General features: G+C 36.7%; 5 protein-coding genes and 3 long non-coding RNA genes across 14 annotated transcripts; 2 read left to right on the top strand and 6 right to left on the bottom strand.

The window, feature by feature from the left end:
- Positions 1 to 207: 207 nt before the first annotated feature.
- Positions 208 to 3,350, top strand: TMN7 (transmembrane nine 7). The gene is made up of 7 exons (NM_112228.3): positions 208 to 607; positions 958 to 1,122; positions 1,200 to 1,309; positions 1,411 to 1,519; positions 1,599 to 1,711; positions 1,786 to 1,936; positions 2,013 to 3,350. Exons 1-7 carry the CDS (start codon positions 488 to 490, stop codon positions 3,168 to 3,170), a joined length of 1,926 nt encoding a protein of 641 aa, NP_187991.1. The 5' UTR covers positions 208 to 487; the 3' UTR covers positions 3,171 to 3,350.
- AT3G02765 lies at positions 2,781 to 3,118 on the bottom strand. The gene has a single exon (NR_140942.1). It is a non-coding gene; the product is annotated as an other RNA (long non-coding RNA).
- On the bottom strand, positions 3,349 to 5,251 carry AT3G13770 (Pentatricopeptide repeat (PPR) superfamily protein; the record flags this gene model as incomplete). 2 transcript variants are annotated; one of them, NM_001338074.1, is made up of 2 exons in its annotated part: positions 3,349 to 4,135; positions 4,235 to 5,251. In NM_001338074.1, the coding sequence occupies 2 exons, from the start codon at positions 5,233 to 5,235 to the stop codon at positions 3,349 to 3,351; spliced, it is 1,788 nt and encodes a 595-aa protein (NP_001326873.1). The 2 variants fall into 2 exon arrangements, with proteins under 2 accessions (NP_001326873.1, NP_187990.1); NM_112227.1 differs by having other exon boundaries at positions 3,349 to 5,235.
- On the top strand, positions 3,934 to 4,223 carry AT3G02755. Its single transcript, NR_140941.1, has one exon. It is a non-coding gene; the product is annotated as an other RNA (long non-coding RNA).
- A 3-nt stretch (positions 5,252 to 5,254) lies between the features above and the next one.
- On the bottom strand, positions 5,255 to 7,386 carry AT3G13760 (Cysteine/Histidine-rich C1 domain family protein). Its single transcript, NM_112226.2, has one exon. It carries the CDS (start codon positions 7,363 to 7,365, stop codon positions 5,407 to 5,409), a length of 1,959 nt encoding a protein of 652 aa, NP_187989.1. The 5' UTR covers positions 7,366 to 7,386; the 3' UTR covers positions 5,255 to 5,406.
- A 1,017-nt stretch (positions 7,387 to 8,403) lies between these two features.
- Positions 8,404 to 13,917, bottom strand: BGAL1 (beta galactosidase 1). The gene is made up of 19 exons (NM_112225.5): positions 13,502 to 13,917; positions 13,273 to 13,368; positions 13,065 to 13,177; positions 12,886 to 12,952; positions 12,665 to 12,757; positions 12,416 to 12,559; positions 11,994 to 12,082; positions 11,807 to 11,912; positions 11,614 to 11,701; positions 11,407 to 11,525; positions 11,156 to 11,320; positions 10,860 to 11,038; positions 10,636 to 10,745; positions 10,437 to 10,546; positions 10,234 to 10,344; positions 10,035 to 10,145; positions 9,737 to 9,942; positions 9,314 to 9,650; positions 8,404 to 9,236 (listed from the first exon to the last, which is right to left on the bottom strand). Exons 1-19 carry the CDS (start codon positions 13,688 to 13,690, stop codon positions 9,126 to 9,128), a joined length of 2,544 nt encoding a protein of 847 aa, NP_187988.1. The 5' UTR covers positions 13,691 to 13,917; the 3' UTR covers positions 8,404 to 9,125.
- Positions 13,918 to 15,869: 1,952 nt separating this feature from the next.
- Positions 15,870 to 16,081, bottom strand: AT3G02745. The gene has a single exon (NR_140940.1). It is a non-coding gene; the product is annotated as an other RNA (long non-coding RNA).
- A 2,480-nt stretch (positions 16,082 to 18,561) lies between these two features.
- AT3G13740 (Ribonuclease III family protein) lies at positions 18,562 to 20,815 on the bottom strand. Of its 6 annotated transcripts, NM_112224.4 has the most exons (7): positions 20,377 to 20,815; positions 20,081 to 20,211; positions 19,803 to 19,892; positions 19,586 to 19,638; positions 19,339 to 19,441; positions 19,087 to 19,234; positions 18,562 to 18,967 (listed from the first exon to the last, which is right to left on the bottom strand). In NM_112224.4, exons 1-7 carry the CDS (start codon positions 20,570 to 20,572, stop codon positions 18,945 to 18,947), a joined length of 744 nt encoding a protein of 247 aa, NP_566463.1. In that variant the 5' UTR covers positions 20,573 to 20,815; the 3' UTR covers positions 18,562 to 18,944. The 6 variants fall into 6 exon arrangements, with proteins under 6 accessions (NP_566463.1, NP_001325426.1, NP_001325427.1 ...); NM_001338070.1 differs by having other exon boundaries at positions 18,562 to 19,234; NM_001338072.1 differs by having other exon boundaries at positions 18,563 to 18,967; positions 19,339 to 19,638; positions 20,377 to 20,606.
- Positions 20,816 to 22,756: the final 1,941 nt, after the last annotated feature.

Below are 22,756 nucleotides of genomic sequence, written 5' to 3'. Positions count from 1 at the left end.
TTATTTCTTGACAAAGTTATGTATTTTACACAAACTTAGGCATGCCAACAGATATCTCTTTGTTTAGACATGAAGCTTCTTCTGATTCATCAGATTCATTAACCAATAAAATCACATTTAGTTTGAGTTTACATGCACAAAATCTTGTCTGAAAATGGGTTGTCTGCATGTAAGAATTGCATTCTTAAATTCCCAATATATTTTCTATATTCCCACAACATAACAAATGTCATCAAGGAAAGGAAATTATGTCAAATCTATTCCTCTTAATTGACAAAAACACACACATCCTAATTCTTAGTACTAAATATTTTATTATTTTTTCCCTTTCATATTTGTAAGCAATCCCTCAAAACGACTTCGTATTTGTACTCACCTTTCGTCATCTTTGTTAAATAAAATAAAAACGCATCCTTTTCTAATTGCTCCGGCAACTTTCATCTGAAGAAGAAGAAGAACCTCTGAGGAGATTAGACAGAAGAAAAAGATGAAGAAGACGAAAGGAAGTAGCTTTCGATTCTACGCCACTCTCTTACTCTCTTTTCTCTCTTTCTCCTTATCTCGCGCCTTTTATCTACCAGGAGTCGCTCCTCGTGATTTCCAGAAGGTACCTCTTTTCGTGTTTTTGTTCCCCTCCCGATCTCGTGTTCTCGATAAGAAGATCGATCTAGGGTTTATGGGTCTGAGTGATATTCTAGTTTAGCATGTGATTTCATTTACATCTGATTAAAATTTTGTGTCTTTTCTTTTGTCACCGTTTGTGTTGGTCCTGTTGTTAGCTAGTATAATTGAGTATGTTGATGAAAATGAGTATAGTTAGTAAATCGACGATTTCATTTTGAACTTCACTCATATCTGAATCAATAGATCTGCACTTTAAGTTTGTGTGTTTAACATCATCTTTCTTTGGCTATGTAGTAGCTCTTGATTTTGTTGTTTTTGTCTTGTTTGTCCCAGGGTGATCCTCTTTATGTTAAAGTTAACAAATTGTCGTCCACAAAGACTCAACTTCCTTATGACTACTACTACCTGAATTACTGTAAGCCTCCTAAGATCTTGAACAATGCTGAGAATTTAGGGGAGGTTCTCAGAGGTGACCGCATTGAGAATTCCGTTTATACTGTAAGCATTACCCCAATTCTTCTACTTACACCTCTTCACCATGAGATGTTGACTTTTCTGAAACAAAAAAATTTCAGTTTCAAATGCTGGAAGATCAGCCCTGCAAAGTAGGTTGCCGTGTTAAACTTAATGCTGACTCCACCAAGAATTTCAAGGAAAAGATTGATGATGAATACAGGGCTAATATGTAAGTAGTAATTGTATAGCATGCTTGTTCTTTGTATCTGTGTCATCGAGAGTTACTATATTTTCTAGCGATAGTTGACCTTAACGCGAATTTATTTACAGGATTCTTGATAATCTTCCAGTAGCTGTACTAAGACAAAGGAGAGATGGAAGTCAATCAACGACTTATGAACACGGTTTTCGTGTTGGCTTTAAAGGGAGTTATGAAGGGGTATGTCTCTAAACTCTAGTGCTTCAGTCTTTGCTATTACCTTTTATCATACCAACTAATAGTTGCTTGGCTTTCGTAGAGCAAAGAGGAGAAATACTTTATACATAATCACTTGAGCTTCCGAGTCATGTACCACAGAGACCAAGAGTCTGATTCTGCTCGAATTGTTGGATTTGAGGTTACGCCTAACAGGTAGGTTACCTACTGGATTTTTGAGGAGTACTTGTCTAATTGTATAAGCTAACAGGTCTTTATCTTTTTGATAGTATCTTGCATGAATACAAGGAGTGGGATGAAAAAAATCCTCAGTTAACAACATGTAATAAGGACACGAAGAATCTAATCCAAGGCAACACTGTCCCTCAAGAAGTTGAGCAAGGAAAAGAAATAGTGTTTACATATGATGTCTCGTTTAAGGTACATGACTTACACTTAGCCTTCTTTTGCTTTACTTTTTGGGTTGCTAAACATTTTCCGGAATTTGATGATCCAGGAGAGTGAAATCAAATGGGCTTCTCGGTGGGACACGTACCTTCTCATGAACGATGATCAAATCCACTGGTTTTCCATCATAAATTCACTTATGATTGTCCTTTTCCTTTCTGGAATGGTAGCCATGATCATGATGAGAACTTTATACAAGGATATCTCAAACTACAATCAGCTCGAGACCCAAGATGAGGCCCAGGAAGAGACTGGATGGAAGCTTGTACACGGAGATGTCTTCAGGCCACCGGTGAACTCTGGTTTATTGTGTGTTTATGTTGGTACAGGTGTTCAGATCTTCGGAATGTCACTTGTTACAATGATGTTTGCGTTGCTTGGCTTCTTATCTCCATCCAACAGAGGAGGGCTTATGACTGCCATGGTTCTCTTGTGGGTTTTCATGGGCATATTCGCTGGTTACTCCTCGTCTCGCCTTCACAAAATGTTCAAAGGAAACAAGTGGAAGAGAATGACCTTGAAGACTGCATTCATGTTTCCCGGTATCCTTTTTGCTATCTTCTTTGTTCTGAATGCCCTTATTTGGGGAGAACAGTCATCTGGAGCCATACCATTTGGTACAATGTTTGCTCTCTTCTGCCTCTGGTTTGGCATCTCAGTCCCACTAGTCTTCGTTGGTAGCTATCTGGGTTACAAGAAGCCAGCAATTGAAGATCCAGTCAAAACAAACAAGATCCCGAGGCAAGTACCAGAGCAGCCGTGGTACATGAAACCAGTTTTCTCTATACTAATTGGAGGCATTCTCCCGTTTGGAGCAGTCTTCATCGAGCTCTTCTTCATCTTGACATCTATATGGCTGAACCAGTTCTACTACATCTTCGGGTTCCTCTTTATAGTTTTTTTGATCTTGATCGTCACCTGTGCAGAGATCACAGTGGTGCTCTGCTACTTCCAGCTTTGTAGCGAAGACTACAACTGGTGGTGGAGAGCTTACTTAACTGCGGGCTCATCCGCTTTCTACCTCTTCCTCTACTCAATCTTCTACTTCTTCACAAAGCTGGAGATCACAAAGCTAGTCTCGGGAATGCTCTACTTCGGGTACATGATTATCATCTCTTACGCATTCTTCGTCCTAACTGGCACAATCGGTTTCTATGCTTGCTTCTGGTTCGTGAGAAAGATCTACTCCTCAGTGAAGATTGACTAGAACCCAACTGATAGAGATGCCAACTTTTGTCTTTTAAGGTTTTGTATGTTTGGGTGATTGTATGGTACGTAGCTGTAACAAAGTAAAAGAAATCAACTTTAATTTGTACCGTTTCTCTTCAACACCTGCATATCCACAGATGTTGGCTGAATTAATATTACATGCCTTTTTCTGATGTTCACCAGTAATCTCCGCATGAACATATTCCATCGACAATTTGATGAAACCTGTTTTTATCCCTTAATGACACTTCTCTTTCAAAAACCTTTGAGAAGATCTTGGCGAAGTTATGACAATCAACGCATATACGTAGATTCTTGAAAACTCTAATTGGAATCCCTTCACCAGTAGCAATCAAACCAAAAGTCAAGGCTAGTTTCTCACTGTGGCCAAGTAGCATTTTCTCCTTCTGCTCTTCATCCACATCATATAGCACACAGCTAAGATCAGGAACATAACCAGCTTGCTTCATTTTTATCGATATTTCTTTCATTTTAGCTAACACTTCTTCCCTTCTTGGATGGGTACGATCATTGGCGTGGAAGTAATGTAAGGTTTGCTCGTGTTGAATCCAGCTTCTTCCTGGTTCTTTTGTAACAGCTTTCTGCATCATCATAGCTCTTACATTGTTTACATCTGCCCATCTTCCAGCCGAAGCATACAAATTAGAGAGGATGACATAGTTCCCTGCATTCTCTGGTTCAATCTCAATGAGTCTGCGACCTACAGATTCGCCAATATCCACAGATAAGTGAACCCTACATGCTCCTAAAAGGGAACCCAAGACACCAGCAGTTGGTTTAGATGGCATTCTTTTGATGAATTCAAATGCCTCATCAATCCTACCCGCACGGCCAAGCATATCAACGATGCAACCATAATGCTCAGTGCCAGGCTTAGTCCCGTATTCTCCCGCTACCATGCCATCAAATATATTCAACCCTGTGTCTTCCATTCTCCCATGGCTGCAACCAGACAAAACAGCCAAAAGGGTAACTGCATCAGGCTTTACTCTCTTCTCATCTCTCATCAATCTAAAAAGTTCAAGAACTTCTCTTCCTAACCCATGTTTACTATATCCCACAAGCATCGCATTCCATGAAATCGCTGTCCTCTCAGGCATGTTATCAAAAAGCCTTCTAGCGTAAGAAAGATTCCCACATTTTGAGTACATATCAATAAGAGAATTCTGAAGGACCGCGTAAAACGGAAGTTCACGTCTCAAGACATGGCAATGAGCTTGCTTGCCATGATCTAGCAAAGCAAGTCCAGATAATGCTGTCAAAAGACTAGCATAGGTAACATAATTGGGACTCATTCCTTCACTATGCAGTCTATGAAACATCTCTAACGCCTCTTCATCAAGACCTAGTTGGGCATAACCAGCAATAATAGCAGTACATGAGACAACATCTCTCTCAGGCAAACACTCGAAAATCTCACGAGCTTCTTTAATTTGACCAGCTTTAGCATACATGTCAAGAAGAGAGCTTCCAACAAAAATATGAGAATCGTAATTCCACTTAACTATGAGTCCATGGATTTGCTTACCAAGACCTAACCCAGAAGCACGTATACAAGAAGTAAGAACAGTAGCGAAAGTGAACTCATTCGGTTTCCCATCTGATCTCATCATCTCTGCAAAAACAGTGAGAGCCTCAGAAGAATGCCCAGTTTGAGAATAACGCGAGATCATAGCAGTCCAGGAAACGACATTCTTCTCAGGCATTTCGTCGAGCACTTTCCGTGCATCCTCTAAACAATCACATTTACCATAGAAGATAAGCAGACGAGTTCGGAGGTAAGTGGCGGGTAAATAACGGGTTTTGATCATGTGGGCATGAACTCTTTGACCATCTCTAAGAGCCCTTTTGTCCAAACACGCATTCAACAAAGCATCGTAACCATGGAACCCCATCTCGGGACCTAACATCGCCATCTCCAGTAAAGCTTCTTGAAGACGACCGTTGGAGCATAATTGAGAGATTGGAAGAATGGTTTGAAGAACATAGTTTGTTGGAGACGACGAGAAAGATCGATGAATTAGTCTCATCAAGTTAAACATTTGACGATCTCAAATCCAACAAATCTTTTAATGGTTTCAACAGAAAGAAACAAAAGTAACTTTTATGCAAAAGTCTTCAAATAATATGAATAGATGTAACAACATCTAACATACTTGTAGTCTTTAGGTAAAGCATAACATTACATAGCTAAACAGAAGTTGCATTAAGACCTACCAGAAGAGCATCTCTAGTTTTAAACAGGTCAAAGAACAAATAGCCATCTCATGCTGCTCGTAGCCTTTGTATGAAATAAACGTCTGTTGGGACTTGTAGCCTCTGAAGTAGACGGAATCTGTGCACGAATGAAAACATTTACGACAAACCAGTCGACTGTTATGACTGTTGCGGAAAACTTCCACCGTTCCGTATACGTAGTTGAATCTGGAACCAGGCTGCATATAAACAGTTGACCCGAATAAGCATTCACGGTGGACAGTAGTGCAGCATTTGTTGCATGTGTAGAACCATTTTGTTGTATCTAGTTTTTTCTCACACACTTCGCACCAGTACTTGCTCTTTCTGCTTTCTCCGTGGCATAATGTAAGAGGATGCTCATCGAATTTGTAGTGTACTTCGTTTGGAATGGTAGCACATGTATAACACATAGCAAAATCGCATTTAGTACACTTTATATGAGGTTGCCAACATGTCCCCTGACAAGCATTACAGAGGATCTCATCTGTGTCGCTATAGGATGTGGAGATGACAACGGGATGTTCATGACTTTTATGTGTGAAATACTCGGGAACCAAAATGCAGCTAACATCTATATTGAGATTTGTGCGGTCTTGGCAAATCTTTTCTGAGCATTTGTATCTGAAACCCGTGAACGCTCGCGAACAAGTTGAACAATGCATGTTTCTGTAGTCATGTAGCGGAGATGGGTCTAGGACAAGACGGTGTTTGTGCAATGCATGATCAAGTTTTCGAGGAAGACCAGCACATACCTCGTGGAGAGAGTAATTGCATATCTTGCAATGATAGAATTGATGAGAGACGATTGGAAATACACACGCTCTACATTGCTTCTCTGCTTCTCGAAAACCATCGTGCTTCTTGAGCCGTAGGTGATGTTTATGACAAAAATGCTTTATCAAATCTTCACCGACCACCTTGAATGGCGCAATATCTTCATTTTCATCGGACTCTTCTGTTTCCCACTCGAGTTCCGTCCCATCCCAAACATTTTTATGTGTTGCACATTTAGAATGAGCTACATAAGAACAATCTTCGTGCTGGCAAGAATATTGCCCATACTTGATATCAACCTCTTTGTAGCAAACCCGGCATAAAGAAATCAGAGGTGGCCCGAAAGGAGTAAAAGAAAGACGGTGATGGTGACGCGTGATCTTTATGACTCGAGGTAGATCTATGCAATTCTGATGGATCATGTAATTACATTGAAAACAAGCATAACTTGGTTCCAACGCGTTGACCAACCCACAAGCATCACATGGAACTAATAAAGGCCGAGGTAAGAAGAGGAGTGAGTGATGATGGCTTTTCGGATTTGCAATAGTAAGAGGTGGAAGAGTTAAGGCACAAGAGAGATCCAAACAAAAGCCACATATCAAACAACGGTAGAACCAAACATCACCTTTGAAATCTTTTCCACACCAAGTGCACTTGTCAAAAATGATATCGGATTTGGACGGAATAATATCGACAAGTTCAGACTTCCCTTCACCAGATGAGTTGGATTCTGGATCAGATGTGTCGGATTCGTAAGGGCTGGAGTAGGGGATGATGTTGGATATAATTCCGGTTTCAGGGTTTCGATAGAAGAGAGTGAGAGGGTGTTGGAGGTGATAAGGATGTGTTATCCTTCTCGGACGCGTTTGACAACCTTCGTGGAACTTTACGTCGCAGGTGGTGCAGTGGAAGTGGAGATAATCTTGCCGCCGCACAGTTGTTTTTCCGCCGCACGTAAAGCAGCCAAGCGGAAGTTTGGGATCGCATCCAACGGACAGGTTGTGAGGAGAGTCAGCTGGATGAGACAGAAGGCATCTTGGTTTTTCTGCATCATACATTTCTTTAGTACTGGTTTGGTTGTGAATTATGTCTTCTTCTTTCACAGTTGGTTCCTCCATCATTAAATGTGGGATTAAAAGTTCATGATCTATCTCCATCTCTAAATATTATGCTCTTCTTCTTCATCCATTTTTTTTTTAATAATGCTTTCGTCATGATACCATCTTGTGAAGTGGAATAATACATGTTGATTAAAAAAAACTATATTAATAACCAATAACCAACTTGCGATTTAAATAATCAAGTGACTACAAATTCTGCTTTTTATATTGTTGGCTTCTGCGACTTGGATCAAAATATATGAATCGCAAAGCCATGACCTATAGCAAGTGGGTTAACCTAATTATTAAAGATGACAAATATTAACTAGTTTACTAGTTATTAGTTAAGATATAGTACAAGGTTATCTAATAATTAGACCAAAGCAGCTAGGCTGTCTTAATTAACAATGAATAAAATAGAACATCGAGGGTTTCCATCATCCATTTCTTTACTAATTTTGTTGTCATCTATCTACCTGCATCTTCTTCTTCATCCATTTATTTACTGCTAATCAATGTTAGAGAAAACCAAAAGTTAAATTAATTAACAAGCAGCTCCCATATAAACAAATGACCAACATAACTTATTCTTGTTTGGTCGGCGACCAACTTTAACTAATTAACCTAAAACCATATTTATACGTTCGTCTCTGCAACTTGTACTACAAGTAGCATAAAAAAAATCACTAAGCGATGAAATTTTCAAGAGTTTTAGCCTTTTAGGCTTTTAGCCAATAGAATTTTTTTCCAAACCTAACAATTGGTGAGACACGGATTGATTTCGCCAAAATAGAAAACCCATCCAAAAAGGAGTGATATGTTTAGTGTCAGAGTGGCTAAACAATTACCAACTTGCAACTTTATGGTATTAAGAATGACCAAAAATCCGATTTTTTAAAGTTCGTCTCGCAACTTGCATCAAAAGTATTATAGTTGATAGGAAAGCCAAGAAATTTCAAAATCTATGTAAGGTTCCTTATTATAAAGATATAACTGAGTAACGACAAGTGATAATAACAGCTGTGAAACAAGAACAAACAAAAGTTATAATTAGTATACGGTATACTTTAATTGCTTATAATCTATTTAATATGTACATTGATATTACATTATTAGTCTGAAAAAAAACAAAAAAAAAAAACAGCACCAAGGTTTCCTGATGAATAAAAAAAAATGGTCAACCCAAAAAACAGTGTAAAAGGATCAGCAATGGCAGTTTCTACTTTCTGTTACTTTGTGAAAGTGGTAAATCCACAAAACGTAAAACACGAAAATGGTAGAATGAATAAATTTCAAAAGCTCAATATTTGGAGGGGTGATTCACACATTGGTTTACTTCAAGACTGATATGCTTCATTCCATAGAAAGAAAGAAAAACCATTACATAAATTTAGCAATGAGATAATTGCAGAGAATGTCTCATCTAATAGTATCGACTACAACAACAGCAACAACAAACACGTTCAAAGCAAAACTCAGAGAATAAACTAATCCCAGTTTTGCTCCTACCAAAAGAATCTACACATGGACTTAGATTCTCCAGTCTCAATGTGCTTCTTCTTCTTCTTCATCTTCTTTCTTGGGTTACAATAACAAACCCTTCCCAAGCTTATTTACATATAAATCACAACTCTGCAAATTGTTGAACGGCGTGCTGCGTCCCTTTGTACAACTTCCACCGTGATAAAATAAGGAGCTAGAAAAATACCAACTTCTTCTGTTGTCTTCATAAAACATACTAATACCATCAGAAACCTGTAAGAATGCGTAAGTAACCACCTTTACAGTCTTTTGATTGCTGTTGCGTCTGCTTTCATTTAAGCACAAACGGCTTCCACCGCGAGTTTCTTCATCACATTTGGACACGGATCTCCACCAAACATCTCCGGTGCTACAGTTACAGAACACCAGTTCTGCCCAACACAAAGCTGAAAGAGAAAGAATCAGCTTTTAGAGCTCAAAATCAAAACAAAGAAAGAAAGATCCATGCTTTTCTCTAACTTACTTTGTTGAAAGCGTCATAGGAGTGATGGGCGTGACAGCTTCCTTGACGGTAACTACCACAAGTCCCTTCAGGTGTCCCGAAACTAGCAAACTTCACGGTGGTGATCTTTTGTCCGGGCCCGCATTGTAAATGTGCTTTGGGATGCAATGGTTTATTAACTTTTCCAGAAGCATGCAATTGGTAGTTCACCAGCGTTGATTGCCATTCATAGATATCTGCACATACACTGTCCACTTCTCTTCTGACCAACGTGATTCCGTTCGGGTCTCCTCCCCATTCCTCAAAGACAACCAATAGATTGCCACTTGGTTTTAGCCACGACCTTGGGACATGGTACCTACAAACAAGCATAACACAAGTCAGATACTGAAAAAGCTTCATTAATTGCAGCTTTAGAGGTATAAAGATGGACAGCCTTTTTACCATCTTTGAGAAGCCTCTCCACAGTTTCTTAAGCACTTGTCCTCTCTGAATGTTCCGGTATAAGAACACTCGCTGCAAGAACCAACTGCTTTATATGCAGGCCAGTGACGTCCCAGGCTCTGCCCATTTATCCATATTTGACCTTTTCCCATGCTTCCCATGTCTACAGCCAATGGCGAATCTCCAGCTGGAGCAGAGAAAGTCGTCTGAAAGCAAGCCATGGAGACATGTTAAACATGGAGCAAATCGTTTTACCGAGATAAACTGCATTTTGGTTTTTGACTATGGAGAAGCTTACCTTGTACCAAGTAAGTGGTTGCTTCTGTGCAACAAATGCACCTTCTGCCCACTCAACCGATGAGCTACCACTAAGTGAATGAAGACTCAGAGACTCTCCTTTAAGACCAACCTGAAAAATCAAAATACAAAATCGGATAATCAGTATAGTGACACAATTATATATTGATGAAAACGTGTTGTGATCTTTGTGTCTGTACCTTATAAGTCCATTTCTGCCATGATAGATCTCTCCGTCCCCCATTGAGACCGTTCAATGAAACTGGACCCAAAACTCCAGCATTCCATGTCTCAAAATGTGGACCCACATTCTGCATTGTATAAACACATAGATTAAGAACATCTCTAGCTTGAACTTAATGTTTGGTAAAAAGATTGATTATGAAGAATATTGATGACTAACCGGGAGACCAACAGCAATGCTTAGTATCGCAATTTTGTTGAAACCAGCTCTTAGATTCACACCTTTCCGAAAAGTTAGCTTAGGAGAGTCTAAACTACCATATGCAGATCCTGGATAGAGACAACGAAAAGATGTTAAAATGAGGTGAAAAAAATGTTGACAGCAAACTGTTCTTAGCAATATCAAAAACTGTTCTTACCAGATAATTGACCATTGATAAACACATGCATAGCATGGCCAGCTGATAGAACAGTAAGAGTCGGCAAATCTCCATTCCTCAAAAATCCTTCATTGGCATCAACTTTAACACTGTAAAACAAAAGAAAGAGACAATTAGTGAAGAAGTCACAATGCATTCAGAGAAGTCTTCCACATGCATTCGGTGATGATAGAAACATATTTGCAAGTTCAATGGATACTTACTCAGTCATGTACCACAGGTAATCCGAAGTGTCTCGTGTAGTGTTTATCTGCTCCACTAATCCGACCATTGTGAATGACTCATCGATGTAAGTTGATGGGTCTTCATTGTATGCTTGCCAAGATAAACCACCATGAACAGGAACCCGAACCATTTTCATCCTAGAAGTTTGAGCACCAACCTACAGCCAAAACCAGTATAATCTTTGTCAGTACTCAGGAAAAACCAAGAAGAACAAAAAGTCCATCTTTTGCTCATATCATTATATCAACTTGAAGCGAATATTGATTATTCTTACCCTGGCTGTGTTGTAAACTGTGTTTTTGCAGTCTGGGAGAATACTTATAGACCACGGAGGGAGATTGTAGTGATTGTTCCCGAAAGAAACTTTGGCGTAAGATTTTGGATTATAATTTGCTAAGAATGCAGAACAAGCTCCAGATTTTGATTTGTACACATGAGCCTGCAAAATTACAAATGAACGAAAGTTTACCAAGTTGACCACAGCAAAAAACTAATAACAAAAAATGAAAGCGTGTGAGTTGAGACCTCTTGATAGTTTCCGAGAGGCATTCTTGTGGGCTCTCCTGATACTAAAGCTGGTTCACACAGCTTAATTGCTCTATGCAAATCTTTCAAGTGCCCCCACTTAGGCTGCCTTTCAAGTCCTGTTTGAAAACACATGACAATAGTTAGAAAGAAGACAACAATCTTTATCTTTAGGAAAATGAAAAACTTAAGTTTTAGCAAGCTTACCATATTCGTCAAGAGGAGCATCATAATCATAGCTAGTTGCGATAAACGGACCACCAGCAGTTCGACCAAAGTTTGTTCCACCATGATACTGAGCACGACAAACCATGTATGAGAATTAGACAAGCTCGAAATAGCAATTTAATTTACTTTGTGAACATGGAAAAAACAAAAAAGACCACAACTTTAGCTTTACCATATAGTAGTTGATGAAAGATCCACCCTTTTGGATAAACCTTGCAACGGAAAAGGCCATATCTTCAGCTGGGCGGTAAGGAACTGGGCCTCCAAACTTTGTAAACCTGTTGAAACATCAAGAACTCAGACTGAGATCACTGAGAAACAACAACATTAGCAGATATTCACTTTGAGTTTCTGCTTACCATCCAGTCCAGGCTTCGGTCCACATTTTAGGCTTGTAAGCCTTGTTTGGGGAGAAGTAATCACAGTAGAAGCCATTGCAAGCATTGATCTAGCAAAGAGCAAACCATAAATTAAACAAGTTATCAAAATGCAAAAAGAAAGTGACTGAACACATAAATGATCCACATGGTTTGTCGTTGACTTCAGCAACAGAACACATTGAAGAATTGCTTATATGATTGAATACTATTCTAAGAGTCAGAACAGAGTAAAATAATCAAACAAAAAAAGATCATGAAAAGAAGTAACACCAATCAACGCATGTGCATTATAAATGAATACTAATATTTAATGAAATGATTTCAACAGAGAGAATGAAGAGTGACAAGAACATACAGATAATGAAGAAAAGATGTCCTAAAGAAGAGACAAAAGAACTCACAATGGGGTCGGGAGCATCGTCTTGTTTGCACATGACCCAAGGGACACCAGTGCCTAGCCCCACCGCCATCTTAGCTGCCCAGTTGGTGTATGACCGGCCCGGTGCACCAAGCTCATACTCCATTGGTCCATATTCATTTTCAATCTGTCACATAACATTCCATTTGATACAGACAAGGTGTCTAGTGAGTCTCACTGTCACTCTTTTGTGGGATTGTTAAAACACACAATTCACTTGATTGGTTTTTACCTGAGAGAGAATTATAGGACCGCCTTGAGATTCAAAAAGCCTCTCAGCTTTCATCATGTTAACAATCTTCGTGGTGAATCTTTGCATTTGAGCCTTCAAATGGAAGAAACAAAAAACAATCAATGTTTTTAATCCCAGGAGTCAAACAATGGTCAATGAACAAGTGTGAAGTTTCATAACTTCAAAATGAAGATAGATTAGTCTTTAAGAACATGTCTAACCTTGAAAGGACCGTTATCTGTTCTGAAGCTAATCCCTGGAATGTACTTAAGCCAAACAGGAAATCCTCTGAGAAATTTAAACAGAAACAAAACAATCATATTAGAATTTCTAGGAAAATTCTTCACCTTTTAAACTTTCTATTTATAGGTTTAAGGTACAATAAATTAGCTATAATTACCCGAAGTTCCATTCAGCACAGACATAAGGACCAATCCTTAGATGAAGATAGAGTCCAGATTGTTGGACCAACTTGACAAACTTAACCAAATCATAGTTGCCCTCGAAATAATACTGCAGATGAAGCCAAAACACACATAAAAATGGAATCCAATGAATCAGTACTTTATTCACAAACATAAAAAGATCAAAAATAAGATTTTTCTTACTTTTCCAGGAGATGGCTCATGCCCATTCCAGAACACATAAGTCTGAATCACATCTAAGCCTCCTTCCTTTGCTTTCCGAATTAGATCTGGCCACATCTACACAAAAGCACACATCCAGAGATAAGAAACGAAACCCTAGATTTTGATTTTACTCAAACAATGGGGAACGAAAGATTCAAACTTTGAAATAAATCTAACTACATTGCAACTAAAAAGCAAGCAAACAAACCTCAGGAGTACTTCTGGGGTAGTGAATAGATCCAGAGATAAGGATTCTTCTTTTGCCATTGATGGTAATGGCTCTGCTATCGTAAGAGACAGAACCAGAAACAGAGCAAACAAGAAACCCTAGAAGGAACAGAGCAGAAACTGCCGCCATAGCCACCACATTCTTCATGGCATTAGGTTTCGAACCCATAACTATTAATTTACTACAAGTTGGTTCACTTTCGGTTTTGCCACTTTATTCTATTCTTTCTAAGTTGAGCTAGAGGATAAAAAGAAGGAAGATGTGGTTGGAAGAGAAAGGTTCAAGCTTTCTTAAGTTAAAGCTTTAAATTTTCTTGAGAAAAGATCTGGAGAACAGGGAATTTATATTCTTGAGTGTAAAAAGAAGAAAACTTGTTTTTTTTTTTGTTCGGATGCTAAAACGTAGATGCTTTGCAGCTGTTTTTAAAGCACTCAGCAATGGAGGGTATTCTCGTGGGACCTACCTTGAGAGACCTTTTTGGGTCCCACCGTGTTTGTGTCTTTTTCTTATTGTTCATTTAAATAATTGAATACCTTAAGATTTTTTTAGGATTGTAGTAAAAAAGGTCATTTGTGATTTGAATGTTCATTAGTATAGTTCTATTGCAAGCAAATTTAGACGAATAAAGTGTAAGTTTCTAGAGAAAACAAATAACTAGTTTTCCACCATATTTGTAGTAGCATTCATAGTAGGAAAAAAAAATGTTAGAGTATGATTTAATATGGAGTTTTGCTTTTTCAATAAATATTGAGTGAAAACATTTGCAACAAATTCAAATGCCACATCTCCTTTTTCTGATTGGTTTTATGGAATCCGATTTTTTGGTTTGGCTGAAATCGGTACGAGATAAAAAAAAAATCTTCATAATAATCTCCAGATTGTCTGGCTCTTTGTTTTAATGCTACGTGATTTTTCACGCGTTTTGCTGCACGTTGTAGTAAATGGCCCAACAATACTTGCAAAGTGTCACGGGTTAAGTTTAGCCACCACAAATTCTAAGACTTTTACAAGACAAAGACTACAAACAAAATATGTTTTTTTTTTACTACACATCTATTTAACTTTTCCTTTGTCTGATTGAAACGTTAATTGTAAGATATGAAAGAGCGTGTTCGTTAGATAAACCAATCGTTATCTCAAGTTCTCAACCACTGAACACATGCAAACTTTTGAAAAAAAAAAAAAATTGTCTTCGATTCTCTACCTAAAACTATACATGTTTAAGACTTTACATAAACTTCGTCTTGTTTTATTGTGGAAAATTTACTAAATTGCTTAATTTAAATATCTAGCTATTTAATTGATAGAACTTCTAACAGCTTATTAAATGGCCATTTATATTATTAAGTATGATCATGATTTGTTCAATTATTGTTTATCAATAGCTGTGACCACCATCGGAGATATCGAGATTCGACATTGCAAACTATATATGGCTGTTTTTCATAATTTTCGTTGATGTGTCGTATTCATATTTATGGAATTGGGGAACTATAAATCTTTATTAATATTGATAAAACAAAAAATGTGTTTGGTTAAAGGTTTGTATAAGTTATTAATTTCAAATAAGTAGTACTATAAGATACTCATCAAAACACGCAAACATACACAATAATTGTTCTAATCGAAGAGATAATGTGTCGAAAAAGGGAGATATCGTGTATGTAAAGCATCATTAAAGTAAAACGCAATCGATTACATTTGAATAAAACCATGCTTTCTATCATCTGTTATATAGAGACAAATATTCGAGTTATGAATAAACACAGAACTATAAAATTAGTAGTCAAGCAAAACAAAGATGCACCGGCACGTATCATATATGGCAAAGAGCTAGCCGCAGCATATACTACTGGCCGGTATTAAAAAATGTAAATAACTAACAATCATATTTATTTTTCTTTATTTTAAAAGCATATTTATTTTGTCGTGATTATGTTAATTAGATTTCAAATTTATATATTTTCACATAGACCAATTAACAACTACAATGAAATACTTGATAACACATACCCCGATGAAGTAGTTTTTTATTGAATAAAAAAAACAAATTGAACTGGTGTAGAAAACTTGTGAATAAGAGAGTTTAACATTTTGTCAAAAAAAAAAAAGAAGAAGAGAGTTTAACATATTTTTTTTCGGTTTTAAGTTTAGTTAACATTTTTCATATCCAAAGTTATACTCCTCAAAATATAACCAACACGCTTACAAGGCATCTGCGCATGCATCGATCTGAATTTTGTATGTTATTTAGATCCGTATAATGTTTTAGATCTTATGACACATTTTTTTTGTTTGGTAAAGAGATCTTATGACACATTCACACTGGTACATTTTTTTTTTTTGTCATTGATTTGAGATGCGTGGAGCAATTAAAGTGAAAATGGAACGAGCAAGAAAATTTAAGACAATAGAGAAAATAAAACCCGTTAACTGCGACGACAACAACAATTTCTCCGCGTTCGAGTTTCTTTTGCTTTCTCTTCTTCTTCATTAGTTTATTCCTTTCCCACTCACATAGTTATTTTTTTGTCACGCGCGCGCGGCGAGTAAAGTACACGGAATTTGAACTGCAACAGAGTTTGACTTTCTAGTTCCGGATCTTACGGCCGTCAAGGAAAATCTTGTACGGGTGGTTGTTTTAATTTTATTATCATATATCCTAATTAATGTATTCCCTTATGTTCAGATTAACTATGAAGAACAACAAGAAAATAATATAGCTCCACAAAGAAAGAGAAGATAACGACGAAGGTCATGTAGATTTAGATCCGAGCTTCTCTGTCAATAAATCTTTATTACTGCAGTCAACCACAAAACTGCTCTAATATTCATAGTTAAAGAGAGCTATACTAATACAAATATTCGTAGTTAGGGATTATATTTCACAATGCTAGCTCATCCTAATTTCAACACATCACGTTATATTTTCATCGACTGATAGGATCCGAACAAAAAAATTAGAAAGCTAAATGCTGGTTTTAAAATTAATCATGATATCTAGCCTCATTAGAGAAAATTCATGGACCTATTACCTATATCCAGTCCAATAAAAATATATATTTATCCTTAATTACCGCTACAACAGCAAGATGATGTAATTTTTTTACCTAAGCCGTTACAAAAAAAAAATTACCCAAGAAAATGTGAAAAACTATATATGGTACGTTAAACAACTGAAATACGTAAAGAGTGTGTAAAGTAAAATGTTAGTTTATAAGCTTTGGTAACTCATAACTCATAAGAGTCGCTAAAGATGTAAAAGATCCATGACTTGGATTCTCCATTTCTTTTTAGTTTTTACATTCCATGAGTCAACGTATCATAGAAACCACGTGTGGTCATGATAATTAGAACGTGAATGGAATTGTTTTGCCACTAATGAGTCAATAACAAGGAATTCGAATCCAAAATTAAATCCAATAAAGTACTATCAGCATAAGTTATTATCCAAAATTGAATCACACAATGTTTTGTCTGTATTATGATTTATGAACTCATAGGATACCACTTGCAAAGATATTATTATTTGATGATGACGACATATTTAATAAATCTGTATATATTTTTGCTCGATGGACAGGCATGCTGCATGCATCCATGTTGCAGCATAATCACTAATCAATAATCAGTACACTAAAATGAGAATCCTAATTCCTTCTCAGGAAAAAAGTATTGAGCTCCAACATTGTAAACTTGTGATACATGCATACGAAAACGTAGTTTAACTTTTTCTGTAATTGAACAATGCACTCATATTCGCAGTTACGTAGAATTATTGTGCATACAATATCAGTTCCAATTTTATGCGTCACATTAAGATACCGTTCACAATCGAAAAAAAAATATCGAGACAAATATAGAATAAATCAACAGATTATTAAACTTATCCATATATAACAAGGAGAGGTTCCTAAATAGTTTATATATTAGGGTACATTTATTTCGACAGCTTAATTAATATCTAGGTTTGGCTAGCTCTTGCTTTCCTTTTCCACGACTGCCTTATCTTATCTTATATGAAAGGCCTCGTTTCTTCTTCGCTCTATCTACATATATTTTGATCTCTTATTTCTCTAAAATAAACCAAAATTTTTATCCAACATTCTTATACAGCATTATCAAATAAGAAAGAAAACACAACAACGACATAATGATACTAACAACGAGCCTTTTTTTAACGTTTTAAGGATATCATGTATGCATTACATAATTTTCGAGATAATAATTGAAATTTGAACACCAAAAGGAGACGAAATATCCTTTAATCTTTTATATACGTGGCAGAAACAAAATTTGAGTCTGATCCGAATTGTATTAACTTCGATATGCAATGGTGATGATCAAAGAACGAGGGATTAGGATGACATGTAAGCAAGAAAAGAGTGGGAACCACAATAAGTGTGGCGCTATATGATGACACGTCAACCTTGTCGTTAGGACCCATGATCATCAACTGGATAATGTGCATGTTATAGGACAAAACCGTATCGACGTTACAATCAAAATGAGTGGCTAAAAGAGTAAAAGATATGAGCTACAAAAATATGATAGTATGAATTATCTTATTCGCACAATAAAATATATCGATGAGACTGCCACATATTCAATTTAAAACCATTCACATCAATATCGATCTTTTTATCTTTTTTAGCAGTCCCTTCTCGAAGACATTCGATAAAAAAAAAAAACGAAAATGCATAATTTATGCTATACCTTTCTTCGTAAAGGAAAAGATAAAAAATTGGTGATATTTTTATATACGAAATCTTCTTACATTGATTGATTTGGTCGGTCCATTGTAATCTATTGCAATAGTAACAAGTTTTCGTTGGACAATTATGGGCCCGATTGTTACAAATGGGCCTACTCATAAAGAAAAAGTCACTAATGACCACGGAATCTCTCGTCTATTAAATTTAGACTACTACTAGTTTTGCTTTTATCTCTGGATAAGGATGTTGCCGAGCTGGATTAGATCAAATCACGAACGTCATATTTCGTCCATCATTGAAATATGTATTAGTCAAGTAGCAGTGGCTCAACTTGCTGAAGATTCGAATTTATATGATAAGATCAAATGATTCAATGCTAGTAGCAGAATCATGTACAAAATGCCTAGTAGCTATAGATATTACATTTCTTTTGATTATTTTTTGTTTAAATATCATATGTTTAGTACAACACTAATAGACTTGCTTAAGAATCAACCCATGAGGACAACTATCATGGTCAGAAGACAAAAATGGGCATTTTGATTTGATATCCAGTAGGAGTTGGACATTCATACATACGTATGTACATATACGAAAAAACGTCTTCTCCGGTTAAGTGAGCACTGTTATGCTTGCTACACCGGCCATTTAAGACAACTTTGATTCTTCAGCTTTTCCATGATCCGAGTAAAGACCTTTTCCTACAACTAAAATGACACCACTTGCTCGTCTACAAATTAACGAAGGAGAAGATGGTTATATGAGTTTATGACTTGTGTAGCTTCCAGCGAATCCACCAAATGATGAAGTTTATGATCGAATTTAATGGAGGAGGTAGATTTAACTCACTGAGTATGAAGTTTGGCAGGTTGGATGATTCTGATGGTTTAGGGTTGGTTTCTTCAATCACGATCTCAGTTGAAGAATCACTTGAGAATCCTAGCTTCTCCATTATTTTTTCTAATCTTTTCCCGTTTGTCAGATACAGATAACCAATCTGGAAATTGCACAGATAAGTGACAACAAGAAGATTTACATTCAAAACAGAGTTAAGAGCACAAAGAAGAACGCAGTGTAAGTTTAGATACTGGTGTTACTTACTAGTGTTTCCAATGATGATGCCTTGTTATAAACCGCATTACCTGCACGCCTTCTTGTACGTGTTCTAGCAGAACCTAGATTCTTTCCCCACCTAAGAATATCCCTGGAGCAAATACAAATTCATCAGATGGATAAAATCCAATGAGAAGTGAATCATGTATCTCAGCTCAATCACAGGATTCTCAATTATCAAAGTGTGGCGGCAGAGAAAAGTTGGATGATGAAATAGTGGTTTTTGTGTACTGACCTCTCTTCCTTTGTTAGAAAGTCATCATCAACAAGTTTATTCAGCAAAGCATACTGTATAAAATTACGAGAAAAGCTGACAGTTAACATCGAAAATGAATTCTCAAAGTAAGAGTGTCATAAGATGAAATAAATAAAACTACTCAGCAAAATCATGATACCGAACAATACACTGTCTCTTCAAAATTGGAAAACAAGGAGGTCAAAAGATACCAAACCTGAGCTTCACAGCGCACCACAGCTCTAACACGATCGTTATAATCTTCAATACTAAGCGGAGGGAAAAGAAAATGCCTACGAGCATATAGCTGCACAACCAAGAGAAACTATTAATGACGTTCGAGATAGTAAGCTTTCGTAAAACAATGTAAAAGATCTGCATTTGACATATTGACAACCTAACAACACTAAAGTCTATCATGATTGATTGATCCAACAAGAATTAAGAGCAAAAGCTTGAAACACAAAGCTCACAGTGTAATGTAAAAAAAAAAACCTCATAAATGGAATCGCCTATAAAGGCTAAAGAAGCAGGATTGAAGACTGATCTTGGTTTCTCCAACTTTGGTGGACTTGGAGACCATGTCTCATATCCCATATAAGTATCATCAACGTCAACAGTTATCTCTACATTTACAAACAAAATTTAGTATCTAATAGAACCAGGAATCGAAAATTTGAGAAGTCTTCAACAATTCATTACCATAGGAAGAAAAGGAGAGAGCTTTTGATTAGAGTTTTCTTGAATAACCAAACATTGCAATTGAATCAATTCCGAGTTAAAGTGTCTACCTTTACTTGAAGGACGCTTGAGCAAATCGGCGACGGAGATGCTGATTCCTGGAGACGGTGCAGGTGACGGCGGCGGTAAGAATGAATTACCGTTAGGGATTTTCTTAACTTTTCGCGGCGCATTAGGGTTGTAGGGAAGTCTAGGTTGTGTATCTAAGGCAGCTCTCACAGTGGAGCTCGCCGATAAAATCACCATTTTTTAAAGCTTTACTCTGCTTTTTCCGAGCACGAAAATAGCTATTCGTTTATGACAGCGGTAACGATAAGGCGGTGACGGTTCAATTATACACGTGGCGTATTATTATTCGTCTGTTAGCATTAAGATTTAAGAGGCCTCCGTCTTCTCCCAAGTAGTAAAACCCTGACGGTTAACGTTTCGTCATATATGGACTGAAATTGGGCTTTTGCTAATAGATTTTAGTGGGTTGGGCCTTTTTATTATTATTGCGTAAACCTGATCGGCATTGTCATCTATGTGTGTCTTTCTCAATTTCACACTCAACTACCTCTCACTCACTCCTTAGTGAGCAGGGGTCATTGCTTACAGATATAGCATTTCGGTTGTCTTTTCGACTTATATATTTCTGGTGAGTAAATGATTGCAATATCTCCATGTGAGAAGACCTAAGACTTGCATTTGGTGGTCCATGAATCTCCTCTACAGTGTGTAATATCACTTGTCGACACCTATGAGAGGACCCTGCTGGTTTTACCTCTTCTTTTGCATAAGATTAAAGTTAGAAACTTTATCTCCATTTTAAAGTGACAATGTTTTTTTATCAGAGAACCACCTTCATGACATTCCCTGGTAATCTAACTATCTAACTATCAAAGAGTGCTATGTTTTTGTTGTTCTGTAGTAGCTGCAAAGCTGGTTTGGGGCTGATGAGCCACTATTATTATAGAAGCAACAATGAGAGATCTTTGTGAGAATGTTGGAGGCGAAATCTAACGCCAAACAAAGAAGCAAATCATTGGTAGAGAAACCAATTATGCAGATTATATTTACCAAAATTATGCATTAACTCACTTGTGAATATATTTTATAGCTTTTGATAGATTTGAGTTTGATTTTGAAGCATACCCTCTTGTTGATGTTGGCTTCAGTCAATGGTCATGTGGGCATTAATGAAATACTGAGTACTTATAAAGATTTGATTGCTATAAAGTTTGTTCAATTTTAACATTTCCTAACTAACAGCATATATATGTGTCGTTGTTCCTTATACTTTACACATTGTCCATAAATTTCACCCCCTCCCCTAACCCCCCCAAATAAAAATCGAAAGCATAAATTTCAACGAAGGGACAAATTGTTAAGTGGTTTTGCATCAATTTCGTAAAGAGGACAAAGGATCATGTTCTCAGCTATCCAAAACCCTAGAGATTGTGAAATCAATTGGGACAAAAATATTCTCCTGGTCAAGTGGTTCTTCACATGGAGATATGGTCCAAATGAAAACAACACCACAATTCCCAAAATTATATATGCATATTATTTGGCTCTTGTTGATTTCAAATTGTTCATTTTATTATTCTATTTCTGTCAATTCTCAATCTTGGTGACTTTTTTGAGCAAACAAATACTATACAGATTTTACAAGTTTCAATTTTTTACAAAAAGCTACAAATAAAATAATAGATAAATAAAAGCTTTCAATTACTTAAGTCAAAAAACCTCTCGGATTTCCAAAGATTCACGACCTTAAATTAAAGACACTCATGCAATAATTAGATATGATCAAAGCACTAATTTGTATTGTATCTATCCCTTTTTTCTTTATCAAATTGATTATACAATTAAAAGTGACGATCATCATAAGGTAATAAGATAGCTCCCGTGTTAGGTATTGCTTGTATGAAAAGCTTAAAAATGGCGTTAATAGATATGATAAAAGAATCATAGGTTTCCCAAAAGAATTAATATTTTTGACAACACTATTATAAAGTGAATAAAAAGAGAATGGGAAATTATCTTGTTTGGCATTAGTCAAAAGGTTTGATCTATAATTACAAAATGAAAAGATTAGCTTTTTAGGCTCAATACAATCAACGATCGCCAAAGTATTCAAGCGGCTAAAGAATCTCACTTCCTTGGATTCTAATATATTATACCGCTCATAGTCATACACACACTATTTAATATGACATACGTTTATATGAAAGTGAGAAGATGCGCTTGTGGTCTAATCATGAGGAGATTGAATTAGCATTAGATAAGTGTATCATACTTTTCTTGTAGAGCTTCGTTTCATTACGTAATGTACTCCAAGGTTAACATTAATGTATAGAGCCGGTCCTATAATTGACTCTGTTTATTTAGGTTGCTGGCCCGGGTCAGCCTCAATTCTATAGACTTAGTTTTGGTTTATTTCCAAAT

Source organism: Arabidopsis thaliana, chromosome 3, assembly GCF_000001735.4.
Source record: "Arabidopsis thaliana chromosome 3, partial sequence".
Classification (NCBI taxonomy): domain Eukaryota; kingdom Viridiplantae; phylum Streptophyta; class Magnoliopsida; order Brassicales; family Brassicaceae; genus Arabidopsis; species Arabidopsis thaliana.
This window is presented reverse-complemented; position numbering and strand designations above follow the sequence as displayed.

What these genes read in the sequence shown, in the direction of transcription:
- TMN7 (NM_112228.3), top strand. Translation starts at nt 488, where the DNA reads ATGAAGAAGACGAAAGGAAGTAGCTTTCGATTCTACGCCACTCTCTTA. An exon ending in TTTGAGGTTACGCCTAACAG is followed by an intron (nt 1,712 to 1,785) that starts GTAGGTTACCTA and finishes TCTTTTTGATAG; the next exon opens with TATCTTGCATGAATACAAGG. An exon ending in CATATGATGTCTCGTTTAAG is followed by an intron (nt 1,937 to 2,012) that starts GTACATGACTTA and finishes TTGATGATCCAG; the next exon opens with GAGAGTGAAATCAAATGGGC.
- AT3G13760 (NM_112226.2), bottom strand. Translation starts at nt 7,365, where the DNA reads ATGGAGATAGATCATGAACTTTTAATCCCACATTTAATGATGGAGGAA.
- BGAL1 (NM_112225.5), bottom strand. Translation starts at nt 13,690, where the DNA reads ATGGGTTCGAAACCTAATGCCATGAAGAATGTGGTGGCTATGGCGGCA. An exon ending in CAGATAACGGTCCTTTCAAG is followed by an intron (nt 12,758 to 12,885) that starts GTTAGACATGTT and finishes TTCCATTTGAAG; the next exon opens with GCTCAAATGCAAAGATTCAC. An exon ending in TGCTCCTCTTGACGAATATG is followed by an intron (nt 11,526 to 11,613) that starts GTAAGCTTGCTA and finishes GTTTTCAAACAG; the next exon opens with GACTTGAAAGGCAGCCTAAG.
- AT3G13740 (NM_001338070.1), bottom strand. Translation starts at nt 20,572, where the DNA reads ATGGTGATTTTATCGGCGAGCTCCACTGTGAGAGCTGCCTTAGATACA. An exon ending in CAAGCGTCCTTCAAGTAAAG is followed by an intron (nt 20,212 to 20,376) that starts GTAGACACTTTA and finishes TTGTAAATGTAG; the next exon opens with AGATAACTGTTGACGTTGAT. An exon ending in TAGGCGATTCCATTTATGAG is followed by an intron (nt 19,893 to 20,080) that starts GTTTTTTTTTTT and finishes TTGGTTGTGCAG; the next exon opens with CTATATGCTCGTAGGCATTT.